This window comes from Prionailurus bengalensis, chromosome C1, assembly GCF_016509475.1.
Source record: "Prionailurus bengalensis isolate Pbe53 chromosome C1, Fcat_Pben_1.1_paternal_pri, whole genome shotgun sequence".
Classification (NCBI taxonomy): domain Eukaryota; kingdom Metazoa; phylum Chordata; class Mammalia; order Carnivora; family Felidae; genus Prionailurus; species Prionailurus bengalensis.
The window spans coordinates 19,616,953-19,629,896 of NC_057345.1; the positions used below are offsets into that span (position 1 = coordinate 19,616,953).

General features: G+C 55.3%; 1 protein-coding gene across 1 annotated transcript; it reads left to right on the forward strand.

Moving 5' to 3' along the window:
• The first annotated feature begins 2,676 nt into the window (after window positions 1-2,676).
• On the forward strand, window positions 2,677-12,936 carry CNKSR1 (connector enhancer of kinase suppressor of Ras 1). The gene is made up of 21 exons (XM_043574132.1): window positions 2,677-2,947; window positions 5,298-5,455; window positions 5,562-5,743; window positions 6,301-6,385; window positions 6,801-6,842; window positions 6,923-7,027; window positions 7,589-7,648; window positions 7,750-7,818; window positions 8,118-8,219; window positions 8,304-8,374; window positions 8,454-8,527; window positions 8,677-8,783; window positions 8,861-8,891; window positions 9,470-9,642; window positions 10,540-10,613; window positions 10,756-10,827; window positions 11,277-11,350; window positions 11,515-11,576; window positions 11,656-11,755; window positions 11,850-12,031; window positions 12,282-12,936. Exons 1-21 carry the CDS (start codon window positions 2,722-2,724, stop codon window positions 12,552-12,554), a joined length of 2,322 nt encoding a protein of 773 aa, XP_043430067.1. The 5' UTR covers window positions 2,677-2,721; the 3' UTR covers window positions 12,555-12,936.
• Window positions 12,937-12,944: the final 8 nt, after the last annotated feature.

Consider the following 12,944-nt stretch of genomic DNA (forward strand, 5'->3'; position numbering starts at 1 on the left):
CCTACCCCTGCCAGGTGCTAGGAGCAGAAAATAAAGGCAAGGTTATGTGGGGCGCCTGGCTGCCTCGGTCGGAAGAGCATGCGACTCTTGATCTTGGGGTTGTGAGCTCAAGTCCCACGTCGGGTGTAGAGATGACCTCTTAAATAAATAAATTTTTTTTTAAATAAAGGCAATGTTGTGGACGTCAGGCCCCCAATCCTTTTAGGGGTGCATGGGAGTGGTGAGTCCCTGTCTGTTTCTGCCCTACAGGACTGTGTGTTCAGGCTGGCTCAGGGTAGGTGTTTGATGAAATCAGGGTGGTGGAGACAGGTGTGTGTTTCCTGGGCTTCCCCAGAGCACCGCAGGGAGGCTGTTGAAGGAAGAGGGCAAAACGGAGGGGTGATGAAAGGACACGTGCAGCTCAGGGTATGAGGATGCATGAATGGGGCCAAAGACAAAGCCAGAGAGGGGAGGGCTGTGTTGCACAGGGGAGCCTGCTGGTTCACCAGCGAGGGAGTCAAGCCTGCAGGTACCTTCGAGGACCCTGAAAGATGCAGATAACAATCTGCATTCTTGTTTGATGCCGAATGTAATGGTAGGAGGGAGCCAGGGGAGCGGGCCAAGTTCCAAAGAACTCAATTTGTATGTGAAATTATTAAATGATGGCAACTAACACACACCCATTTATATGGGCCATCCAGAGGCCAAGTGCAGAATTTGGATTTGGGGGCAAGATCATGTCAGGCTTTGAAGGCTGGGTACTGGGGCACTGGTAGGGATTCCAAAGTGACACAGTCAGAGGGGCAGGCCCTGGGAAGCCTTCCCAGGCCCCTCTCCATAGAACTAAAGCAATAATCATAGCTCAGATCCATCCCATTTGACAGATTTCAAAACACTTCAAGGAAATCTTCACAGCACTAAGGTCTAAGTGTCTCTGTTTTAGACAGGAAGGAACAGTTCAGAGAGGTGTTGAAATTGGGCGCAGTCACACCGCAAATGGAAGTGATTCTGTCTGATTCCAAAGTCCTGGGAGTCTCCTGGCCTGGGATGGTGGTGGTGGTGATAGCTACAAATCGTATGTCACAGATTGTTGTTCTAAGAGAAAAGCTCTTAACTGGGATTCAGAATACAGAAGGCCGATAAACTTGGATGGGAAAAAAAGTGATATATTTTCACTAAACTGTAACCAAAATTTACCACTTCCTTCTATATGGATTGAAGTATTAGCAGTATCTGTGGCTTTGTCACCAATTGAAATCACAGATTTAAAAAACATTTTTTTAATATTTATTTATTTTTTTTAATGTTTATTTTTGAGAGAGGGAGGGGCAGAGAGAGAGGGAGACACAGAATCCAAAGGAGGCTCCAGGCCCTGAGCTGTCAGCACAGAGCCCGATGTGGGGCTTGAACTCATGAGGTCATGTCCTGAGCCAAAGTCAGACGCTCAACTGACTGAGCCACCCTGGCACCTCTAAATCACAGATTTTTTCATCCAAATTGTAGTTATTGCAAGTGTCTCAACATTATGTATGCTCATAACTGTTTCAGAATCGTGATAGTTATTAGCCCACCATTAAATCACACCCCTTCAGACACTCCTGCGACATAGCTGCCATTGATTGGGCACCTCTGAGCCCAGTAGAAGGTCAGTGACCAAATGGTAAATCCACTCGTTCTCACACCAGTAACCCAGGCTTCTCCATTATTCTTCTGATTCCTTATATTTAGTGGTTAACTGATAAATACATGTGAAAAGGTGAGTCAAAGACCACCCCAGAGTTTAGCTGATATCATTAGAAAAGGAAAATTTAGGGGCACCTGGGTGGCTCAATCAGTTGAGTGTCCAACTTCGACTCGGGACATGAATGCATGGTTCGTGAGTTAGAGCCCCACAGCAGGCTTGCTGCTGTCAGCAGAGAGCTTGTTTTGGATCCTTTGTCCCCCCTCTCTCTCTGCCCCTCCCTCCCTCCCTCTCTCAAAAATAAAAAGCATGAAAGAAAAGGAAAATTTAACTTTAACTTCCAGTCTTGTTATTTCATGCTAATAAACCCATTACTATATCATAAATGGGGGGGGGGGGCGGTTAAGATTTTATTTTTTCAAGTAATTTCTACACCCAACAAGGGACTCAAACTCACAACCTGGAGATCAAGAGTTGCATGTTTTACCGACTGAGCCAGCCGGGCGCCCCAATCATAAATTTGTGTCTTCAAGTATATTTTGGTTATAATTCTCTTCCTTGTAATCTCCAGCATTTTTTAATGCTTCCAAAAGCACTATTCTGAGAAAGGGTCCATAGCCAAAAGCGTCTGTGTGCAGAAACGGGGGGTGCTAAAAATCCCTGTTCGAGAAATTTGAGAGCTAATAACGCAGGTACTCTGCATCGCAACCCATTTAACAGAGAAACTGACATGGTAGATAGGGGCACATAGCTAACTAGCCGCACAGCTGGCATTTGCAGCCAGAGCTCTGGCTCTCGAAGTTCTGTACTTTGCTGCTGAGCTCCTGCTCACCTTTATGCAGTTTTGTGCTTGTTTTGTTTTGTTTTGTTTTGTTTTGTTTTGTTTTGTTTTGTTTTGTTTTGTTCCTGCGGAACCTAAAGGACAATCCAGCTTGGGGCGGGATCCCAGGCGCGCTCTAAAGTCGCCTGAGTCACCAATGACACCGCCTCCGGGTCCGGCGGCCCCGCTGCCTAAGGACGCCTGAAGGGCGGGGCAGGAGGCGGACAGGCCGGGGGGGCCAATGGCTGTCGCCGCGCCTCACCTGGCCGTCCACGTGGGCCCAGGTAAGCTGGTGGCTCCGCCCAGAGCCCCGCCCCGGCCGGCCCCCGCCTCTCCCCAGGCCAGACTCCGGGAGCGGAAATTCCTGCGCGGGCGGGACCGGGCGGGAGCGGATCCCAGCGGGCCGGTCTCGGCCATGGAGCCAGTGGCGACCTGGACCCCCGCGAAGGTGGCAGCTTGGCTGAGAGGTGGGTGGGGCCTGGGCAGAGTTGGGCTTGAGGGGCCCGGGGACGGGGAGAGGAAAGGGGAAAAGGACGTTCCAGGTCTGTCGGTTAGTCAACAATTTATAGAGTGTCTGCCTTTTACCCACCCGGGACTGTGCTAGGCAGGATAGGCGAGATGACCCCGGGGGTTCCGAGAACTCAGAAGGGGGTCACTCATCGCCCCAGCATCGCAAGGGGCTGCCAAGGTGGCCGTGGGGAGGCGGTGGTTGTGTAATGAAAACAGGGGGGTGGCCCACGCCCACTCAATCTCCTTCATCTCCCCTCCGCCCCAGGGCTCAGTGGGCTGTTATTAAACCCATTTTCCAGAAGCGGAAACTGACGCACTGAGCCAGGAAGTGACTTGCTCGGGCTTTGGAATATGGCCGGCCCTCCTGTCCTTTCCCTTCTCACCTTGAGGCGCCCAGGGAGAGAAGCAGAAGCCCCAGTCACACCGAAGGGGTTGGCACAACCCCAGCCTGGGAGCCTCAGGGGAGGAGAAGCTGGCCAGAGGCAGTGAGCCCCGATGGGTGGGAAACGGGCCAGGAGTGCAGCTGGGAGAGGGGAGGGGAGTCCCCCTCCTGATGGGAGCAGAGTGCGCTGCTGGCAGGCTGCTGGCAGGCTCCGGGCCACCAGCCCCTAAAAAGCGGGATTCAGGGCTGGAGTCAGACTCCCAGGCTGGGTTCCAGGCCGCGCCCCTCCACTCACCAGCTCTGTGACCAGAGGTCTCAGTTTCTCTATCCACATGATGAGAAAGTCAACAACGATCTCATGAAGTAGACAAAACGAGACATTCATGGCAGGTGCCTCGTATGTGTGGCTCAATGTAGGAGCCTTTTGGGAGGAAGGCAGCACAACAGGGTCACTGTACGTGGCAAAGAGCTGCTCATGGAGTAACAGGTCCATGAACTCTTAGTCCAGTGTTCTTAATGTCACACAAGGGGATGAAGGAGAGCTGTCAGTGACACTCACATTCCCCAATGATGGAGCCTGACTTGGAATGGAAGGAATTCCTTCAAAGAGTGAGCAAGCTACTTAATCTCTATTTTTATCAATTTTCCCACCTATAAAATGGGGAGAACAATAATCTTTAACTCCTATGTTCAGTGAGAACCGATTGTGTTAATATGTGTAAAGCCCTTAACATTTTGCTCAGCACATAATAAGCCTTCAATAGACATTTTCCCTATTTTAGGCCCGCGTTATGCCAGACATGGGCTGGAGTTAGAGATGAACAGTTAGTTATGGCCCAGAGCCTGAGGGGGTGACCAAGTGGGAGAGGTCGATGCTCAAGTGCAAGTGTTAGTGGAGGCACAGGGGCAGAGGGAGCAGGAGAGCCCTCCGACTTACCCTGGGAAGTCATGGAAGGCTTCCTGGAGGCAGTTGAATTAAAAAGGGGAGTGAGGGAGCTAGAACAGTCTGGGCAGAAGAAATAAGACATGCGAGGACCCTGAGGCAGAAGAGCATCTCAGGAGTTACACTACAGGGACTTAGTGCCCGGATCATACAGGACCTTGCAGACCAGGCTAAAGAGTCTGGTGATAATACTGTGGTGGCTGTTACTGTCTACCATGAACCTGGGAATAGGCCAAGTGTTTGACATATCTCAGTCATGTCACTTAATACGCACAGGATTAGAAGGTAGGTGCTTTTATTATTGCCATTTCACAGGTGAGGAAACTGAGGCATAGAGCAGTTAAGTTACTTGCTCACGTACTAGCCCTCCCTGACTCCAAGGTCTTGTGCTCTCATCACCATCCCCATGGTTCTCAGACTTGAGTAAAGCACCTGGAGATTTGGTTAAAATGGAAAATGCTGGGCCTACTTGGAGTTCTGATTCAGGGGGTGGGGCTGAGAATTTGTGGGGGTTTTTTAAGTTCATTTATTTATTTTTGAGAGAAACAGGGACACTGCGGGTGGAGGAGGGGCAGAGAGAGAGGGGAAAGGGGATCCCAAGCAGGCTCCGCGCTGCCAGCGCCGAGCCCCATGCGGGGCCTGAATTCACAAACCGCATGATCCTGACCTGAGCCAAAACTGAAAGTCGGACACTTAACCCACTGAGCCACCCAGGCACCCCGAGAATTTGTGCATTTCTAACAAGTTCTCCAGTGAGGCTGTCACTGCAGGTGCTCTGGAGACCCTTTGAGAGCCATTATCCTCTACTCTTCTACTCAACTCAGTAGCTGAGGGCAACTCAGAGTTTCCCTCTGTGAAATGGGTCCCCAGATTGATGCTAGGAACAGATGGGAGGGAACAGGGCTTTGTGGGGGTGAAAAAGTGGCCTGAAAGGCCCTGGCACTCCCGGCCCCCTCCATGCTGGCCCCTGTTCTCCCTCCAGGCCTCGATGACTCCCTGCAGGACTATTGCTTTGAGGACTGGGAGCTGCCTGGCAAGTACCTGCTCCAGCTCTGTCCCCAAAGCCTTGAGGCTCTGACCGTATGGCCTCTGGGCCACCAGGAGCTCATCCTGGAGGGGGTGGAACAGCTTCGGGCCTTGGTGAGTGAATGGTGGCCACACTGGCTGCAGCTTCCATCCGCCTGGGGGGTTGCTGATGGGGGGGCTGGCCACTGTCAGGAGATAACCTGCCTTTACTCTGGTGCAGAGCTCTGGGCGACAGACAGAGAATCTGCAGAGCCTGACGGAGGGATTGCTAGAGGTGACCCAGGCCTTCCAGAGCTTAGTCGGAGGCCACCTGGAAGGCTGTGCTGAGCCCCCTGCTGATGTCCTTAGCGCGGCTGTGGAACTGGTGCATGAGGCCCGTGCCCTCCTCTTCTGGCTCAACAGGTACCTCGGGCTCCTCCCAAGACCCTGGTTGGGCTGACTGGTGAAGGGACCCTTCTCATCCCTGGCCGCCTCCGGGGCGTGGGAGAGAAGAACAGAGCTTAGTTCTTGTTCAGATATTGTGGAGCAGGGCGAAGAGGTTATTTGGTCAGTGCAGGGGCACCGGGATGCCTGGGTTCCCACTCATTCATAGCACTGCATAGAGAGCTTCTCCATTCTTCAGTGCTGCTGCTTGTCCCACAGGTCCCAATTCAAATGTCACCTCCTCTGGGAAGCCTTCCCTGTTGGGTGTTCTTAGAGCTCCAGACACCTCACAGCAGCTGAAGTTATATCATTATTGCTGTAATCATGTTCCTAGAACAGGGCTTGGGACATATCAGGCACTTGACAAATAAGTCTGGTGCTAAGCTCTTTAGATTTATCCATCATCTTCTTTGCCCCCATCAAAACCGTCAGAGTAAGCGTTATCTATCCCCAAATGAGTCGTTGGCTCTGAGCGGTTCCATGACTTGACCGGTCAGCACAGCCTCCTAACCACTGCTCCATACTTCCCCCGTCAGGTACCTCTTCTCTCGCTTAAACGACTTCTCGGCCTGTCAGAAGATTGGGGAGTTGTGCGCGGAGCTGGGCCAGGCCTTGCAGGAGGTAGAAGAACCAGGGGCCAGGCTTGGCCCAGTTTGTAGGGACCAAGTCAGGCTAGAGCTTTTTATAACCTGTGAATCAGCACAGGATCGGCTGTGGGGGTTGGGAAGAGGCAGAGGCAGGAAGAAGAGAGGCCTGGCCGCTGGGTAGGGGGCAATGGGGGCCTGGGGTCTCCTAGCTGGCAGGGGCAGCTCAGAAAGTTTGACTCTCAAGAGAGGGTGGGGTGGGGGAGGGCATGTATGGTGACTTCTGGGGCCTGGCATCAGGGGACGAGACCTTGGAGCCAAAGCTCTGAGGCCCCGTAGTTCTGGGAGGAGACCAGCATGCAGGACGCAGGGAGGGATTTTGGGGAAGCCCACCCTGTCCTCTGAGAAGGCAGTGCCCCCGACTCAGAGAAAACTGTCCTCTCTGCTTCCAGGACAGTCCAGCAGCTGAGAAGGAGAGCAAAGTCCTGAGCATTGTGAGTGTGGGGTTGAGTGGGGAGTAGGGGTGGCGGTGGGATGGGGGCTCAAGCTAGACATCCTGCTCCCCCTCCCCCAGTGCAGCCATGTGGTAGAGATCTGCCATGCCATCCTGAGCTGCAGCCCCCAGGAGCTTCTAGAGCAGACGGCTGTGCTGGAGCGTGTGCAGCTGGACGATCCTTTGGTGAGCGCTGACCCCTTGGCGGCCTTGTCCGGGTCCTCGGATTTGGCTATAGCCTCCCACAGAACCCTGTACTGTTATGGCTGGAAGGCCTTTTCTGTACAGCTGTTAAAAAAGGCCCAGAGAACTTTCCTGGGGACACACTGTCATTCAGCACTCTCTCCAGTCCTGAGGGGCTTTAGCTGGTATGGTCTCAGGTGACACGTTCCAGTCCTGGACACAGACCTGGCAGGTTAGGGGACTGGGGAAAGGACATGGACTTTTCTGCCTTAATCTTTGACTAGTTAGGAAAACAGGAGCCTCCAGCCCTGCCCTGTCCCTGCCCTATCCCTGCTTGTCCCTTCAGGAGGGCTGCTGAGAATCTCCTACTTCGTTAGTCAGGGGACCAGCTTCCCTCTGGCCCTTACTGGAGGAGGAGGCAGGGGCCCAGAGAGGAGTGGCAGGCCCTAGGTCACACAGCGAGGTGGGCAGTGCCAACCTGGGGCCAGCTCTCTCCCCCATGCCCCCGACCCAAGAATCCCAGTTCCCTCATACTCTCAGTGACTGCAGCCTCTGCTTTGGCAGGGTCTGGAAATCCACACCACCAGTAACTGCCTGCACTTCGTGTCCCGCGTGGGCACTCAGGTGAGAATCCCACGCTCTTCTCAGCTGCCGTCTTACCCTCCGGCTGAGCCGGCTTCAGGCCCATGGAAAGCACACCCTATGAGCCCCACCCCCCATACCAGGTCCCTGCGGACTCCCGGCTGCAGATCCTGCCTGGAGACGAGATTGTCCAGGTCAACGAGCAGGTGGTGGTGAGTGAGGGAGAGAGGGACACGGCGGGAGGTGAAGGGGCTACCGAGTAGAGCCCAGGGCTGGTGGGTGGGGAGGGTCCCTTGGGGAGACCAGGGCTGTGGGAGCTGCCTCCCGTGAAGTGAACCAGCTCCCACAGGTCAGAGTGGCCTTGGCAGAGGCAAGGTATAGGGGCTGATGGAGGCCTCCTGGAGGAGGAGTGGCAGGAGGCCAAGGGCGAGGGCTGTTGGCTTACTCCAGAGCTTCCTGGCCAGCTCCATCATCCCAGAGTCCCTGTCCTTCCCCCTGCCCTGTCCCCCAGGTGGGCTGGCCCCATAAGAACGTGGTGAGGGAGCTGCTTCGAGAGCCAGCCGGGGTCAGCTTAGTGCTGAAGAAGGTCCCAGTACCAAAGACCCCCCCACAGGTAACTGTCCCTCAGCCCTGCCCACAGACTGCTTTTAGACCCCCCTCGTCATCAGCTCTGTCACCATTTCTGGTTGTTCCCCAGACCCCTCCTCGGGCCCTGGGCTCCCCACAGCTGACGATCTCCTCGCTGGCTCTCACCCCACAGTCTCCCAGGTAATGGCTCTGCTGCGGGTGCAAGGGGAGGAGGGGGAGCCACGGGCTCACTCCTTTCATCTCCCCTTGCCCTCCCCAGGGCCCCACCCGAAGACGTCTTTGCCTTCGACCTGACTTCAAACCCAAGTCCTGGACCCAGCGCTGCCTGGACAGGTAGTTTCAAACTCCCACCAGGTGGTAGATGCCCCAGGCAAGGCATGTGGGATGCCTGGCTCTGATCCCCAGACTCCAACACCCTCACCCTACTGCCCAGCCTGGGGCTAGGCTCACGGGCCCCCCTCTCTCTCCTTCCTCCCTGACAGCCTCTGCCTCCCTTGACCCTGAATCCCTACCCATTTTCCCTGCACCCCCAGCCACGCTCCCAGCAGGGGTAGCAATGACTCGGGAACCCCAGGAGCACCCTGACAAGGTAAGGTGAGGGCTCAGCGAGGAGGGGTGTGTGGCTCCGGCCCCAGATCCTTCTCTAACCCCTTATGGTCTTTTCAGAGTCCTGTCCCTCGTCAGAAGAAGTCAAAAGGTAAAAGATGTACCTGACTGGGTGGAGGTCCCCTGATATGAGCTCTTAGAAGTGTTTACAGTGCTTGGCAAGACCACCCCTCACATTTCACACACAGCTTCTCTTGAACAGCTGTTTCTGGGGTCAGACTCCCAGCCTGGCCCTCTCACCTGCTCCGTGACTTTGGGCCAATGGCTTGTCCTCTGATTTTTCATCTCCTCGTCTCTAAAATGGGAAGGGTCGGGGGCGCCTGGGTGGCTCAGTCGGTTGAGTGGCCGACTTCGGCTCCGGTCATGATCTCGTGGTTTGTGAGTTCGAGCCCCGCCTCGGGCTCACTGCTGTCAGCGCACAGCCCGCCTCAGATCCTCTGTCCCTTCTCTCTCTGCCCCTCCCCCACTCGCACTCTCTCAAAAATAAATAAATACATAAATAAAACGGGAAGAGTCAGCCCTACCTCAGGGAGACACCTGTAACATTTCAGGCGTAGAGTCTGGGTTCAGAAATACCACCGGGGAACGCTTGTGGGGGAGTGGGGAGCACGTTTGGGGGTCCCGGATGCCTTGCCGGTCCCTGATCACCCAGGCCGTGCTGTGCTGCAGGTGTGGCAACGCGGCTGAGTCGCCGGCGGGTGTCATGCCGGGAGCTGGGCCAGCCAGACTGTGACGGCTGGCTCCTGCTGCGCAAGGTGGCTGGTGGCTTCATGGGTCCGCGCTGGCGCCGCTGCTGGTTCGTGCTCAAGAGACACACACTCTACTGGTACCGCCAGCCCCAGGTGAGCACCACCCCCCACCCCAACACAGGTCAGCAGGTGAGTCAGAGCCGTGGTTCTTGTCCTTATTCCACCATCCACTCCATCTGTGGTCATAGGCAGGCCGCAGACCCCCCTGCCCCCCGAGCCCTATCTGTAAAACAAGGGTGCTTTTTGGAGAGAAATGAGTGAATATGTGTGGAAAAGCAGTCTGGGAAAGGTATCGCGGGCAGTGCAGAAAGAATCACGTTTATTCTGCCCACCTCTCCTTCCTCTTCTGTTACTCTGTCTGTCCTAGTGATGGGCCATTTGTTCGACTGTTTATTCATTCAACAAACATTCAGGTGCCTACCGTGTACCCAGCTCTTAGCCGGCTACTAGGGACGCAGGGAAGACTTGGGCAGTTCCTGCTCCTCTAGGCTGGTGGGGGGAGGATGTACACACACTCAAGGACAGTTCAGGGGACACAGGCCGTGACGAAGGAAAAGCCCAGGGATGGGGAGCAGCCCAGCAGAGGTAGACAGTCCAGCCTGAAGAGTGGAGAAGGCCCCCTGAGAAATCAACGCCTGGGGGTTAGTTGGATGGAAAGGAGAAAAAAGCCAGGAACAGAGAGCAGCATTTGCAAAGCTCAGGGGTATGAAGCAGCTTTGTGTGTGTCTAACGACAGAACAAATGTATAAGCAGTCTTGTCTCTCTGGCTGTTTGCCTGGATATCTTTGGTTCCCCTTTGCTGTCTCAAAGGTGCCCCTTGGTCATAACCCTGCCCCCACCCCAGATTCCTGCCCTGAGCTCTAGGCAAGGGGAGATTTGTGGTTGGAGAGCCCAGAACACACCCTCTCCCCTCCCCCGCTCCAAGAACCTGACTGGGCCTCGAGGGTGTTGGGCCTTCGAGCTGACCCTCACGCTATGATTCCCCCCCAGGATGAGAAGGCTGAGGGCCTCATCAATGTTTCCAACTACAGTCTGGAAAGTGGACAGGATCAGAAGAAAAAGTAGTTAAGTCCTGGACTGTGATAAGCTGGGGGGGTCGGGCAAGAAAGGGAGAGCGGGGAAGCGGGGGCAGCAGGTAGCTGGGATTCCCAGTCCAGTTCTGGATGGGCACAGCCAGGCTGACCCAGGCCCTGTGCCCCCTGGCAGTGTGTTCCAGCTCACCCATGACGTGTACAAACCCTTCATTTTTGCTGCTGATACCCTGGAGGATCTGAGCATGTGAGTGCCACCCCCCTGATCTCCCAGCTTCCACATGAGTGCTTGGGTGCTTGGAAACCTGGATTCAAATCCCAGCTCTCAGATAGGAGCTAGTCAAGGCATTCACTTCTCTGAGCCTCAGTTTCATCATCTATAAAATGGGTTAATAAAAGTTCCTGCGTGGCTGGACTGGGTGACTGCGTGGCTCAGTTGGCTAAGTGTCTGCCTTTTGATCTCAGCTCAGGTCTTGATCTCAGGATCGTGAGTTCAAGCCCCGTGTTGGGCTCCACACTGGGCATGGAGCCTGCTTAAAATAAAATAAAATAAAATAAAATAAAATAAAATAAAATAAAACAAAGGGTCCCTACCTCTCAGAAGTGCTCTGGAGATTAAATCAGAAGACGATATAGGTGAAAAGCCCAGACATATAGTAAATGGCAGCTCCCTGAGACCCGTTTGCCCCTCCACAGGTGGGTGCGCCATCTCATCACCTGCATTTCCAAGTACCAGTCTCCAGGCCGGGCCTCCCTGCCCCGCGAGGAAGGTGGGTGTCTCACCAGGTCTCAGCTGAGCCTCTGTCTTTCCTGGAATGGGGGCTGGGAACTCTCATGCTCTAGCCCACTCCCTGGCCTCCTGAAACCCTGTGATGCTGAGTGGGCTCCCCAACTGCTCCTGTCCCCCCCCCCCCCCCCCCCCCCCCCGCCCCAGACTGCTACAGTGAGACAGAAGCAGAAGATCCTGACGATGAGGCTGGGTCCCGCTCGGGCTTGGTGAGTAGGAGACTGGTAGGGGGCAAATGGCAGACCATGGGGGTCGGAATGCCACCCTTCTCTCCTACCCTGCCCACAGCCCAGCCAAGCCCGAGCTTGGAGTCCACTCCATGGAGACACATTACCTGCAGCCACCCCCATGCAGGGTGGCCCACGGACTTCCTTTGACCCACCAACAGGTGCTGTGCCGGGGCTGGGAGCTGGGATGGATGGTGGGGTGGGGGTGGTGGGGGCTGGGATGGGCACATCCTCATCTGCTCCCCCCTCCCACAGACAACAGTGAAGGGGCACTGGAAGGAATGGTGTGGGGGCTGAGGCAGGGTGGCGTGTCCCTCCTGGGCCAGCCCCAGCCTCTCACTCATGAACAATGGCGGAGCTCCTTTATGCGGCGCAACCGAGACCCCCAGCTCAATGAACGAGTGCACCGTGTGCGCGCGCTACAGAGCACACTCAAGGTCAGCTGGAGGGCACTGGGCGTGGTGAAGGACTGGGCTCTGGGCTTTCGGCTCTGGCCTTGAGCTCTGGGCTCAGCTGTGGGCTGGGCCAAGTTCTAGGTTCCCGGAGCCAGACTCTCAATTTAAGGATCAGTGCTAGACCGGGCCAGGTGCTGGGTTCTAAGCACCGGACTCCAGAGTTAGCTCTGGGCTTGGGCTCTGCCCTTCTCCCTGGGTGATCATGACCCCTTAGCCCCCACCCTCTTCACAGGCAAAGCTGCAGGAGCTGCAGGCCTTGGAGGAAGTGCTAGGCGACCCTGAGCTGACTGGAGAGAAGTTCCGGCGGTGGAAGGAGCAGAACCAGGAGCTCTACTCAGAGAGCCTGGGAGCCTGGGGCTTGGTGCAGGCTGAAGGCCACCACTCCCAAGTCCTGATCTCTGACTCCAGAGAACAGTCTTCCCACCCCCTGCCCTCTGAACCCGAGGAACAGTCCCATCTCTGCCCCCTGACCCCAGAGAGCCACCGCGGACCTCCTGACCTCTGACCCTGGCTAGTACCCTGGCTCCTGACCTGTGGCCTTGAGGACCACCTCAGCCTGCAGCCTCTGACATGCCCAGGACAGAGTATCCCCGGGTTCTATTCAAAGTTGAAGGTAGCGCCAGTCCACGTATCACCCCAAGGTGCCCCCCTTTGCCTCAGCGTCCACCATTTCTGTTCCTCTGTCCCTCAGAGTGGGCTAAGGTGAAGTGAGCTCTGTGCCATCCTCTCTTGCCAATTAAGGAGTGAGAAGCGGGGCTAAGGAATTCTCTCTCCCCCTCTGGGGCGTAAGACTGTGCACTTCTCCCTCCCCCAAGCCAGCCTGTGTAGGTGTTCGTTTCACACAAGAGACCCTTTCAACAGAATAAAATCAGTGTATCTAAAATGAATCCACATG

Bases quoted from the DNA above. Each gene is read 5' to 3' on its own strand.
- CNKSR1 (XM_043574132.1), top strand. From the start codon at position 2,722: ATGGCTGTCGCCGCGCCTCACCTGGCCGTCCACGTGGGCCCAGGTAAG. The intron at 2,948-5,297 runs GTGGGTGGGGCC...TTCTCCCTCCAG, and splicing joins GGTGGCAGCTTGGCTGAGAG to GCCTCGATGACTCCCTGCAG. The intron at 8,892-9,469 runs GTAAAAGATGTA...GCTGTGCTGCAG, and splicing joins TCGTCAGAAGAAGTCAAAAG to GTGTGGCAACGCGGCTGAGT.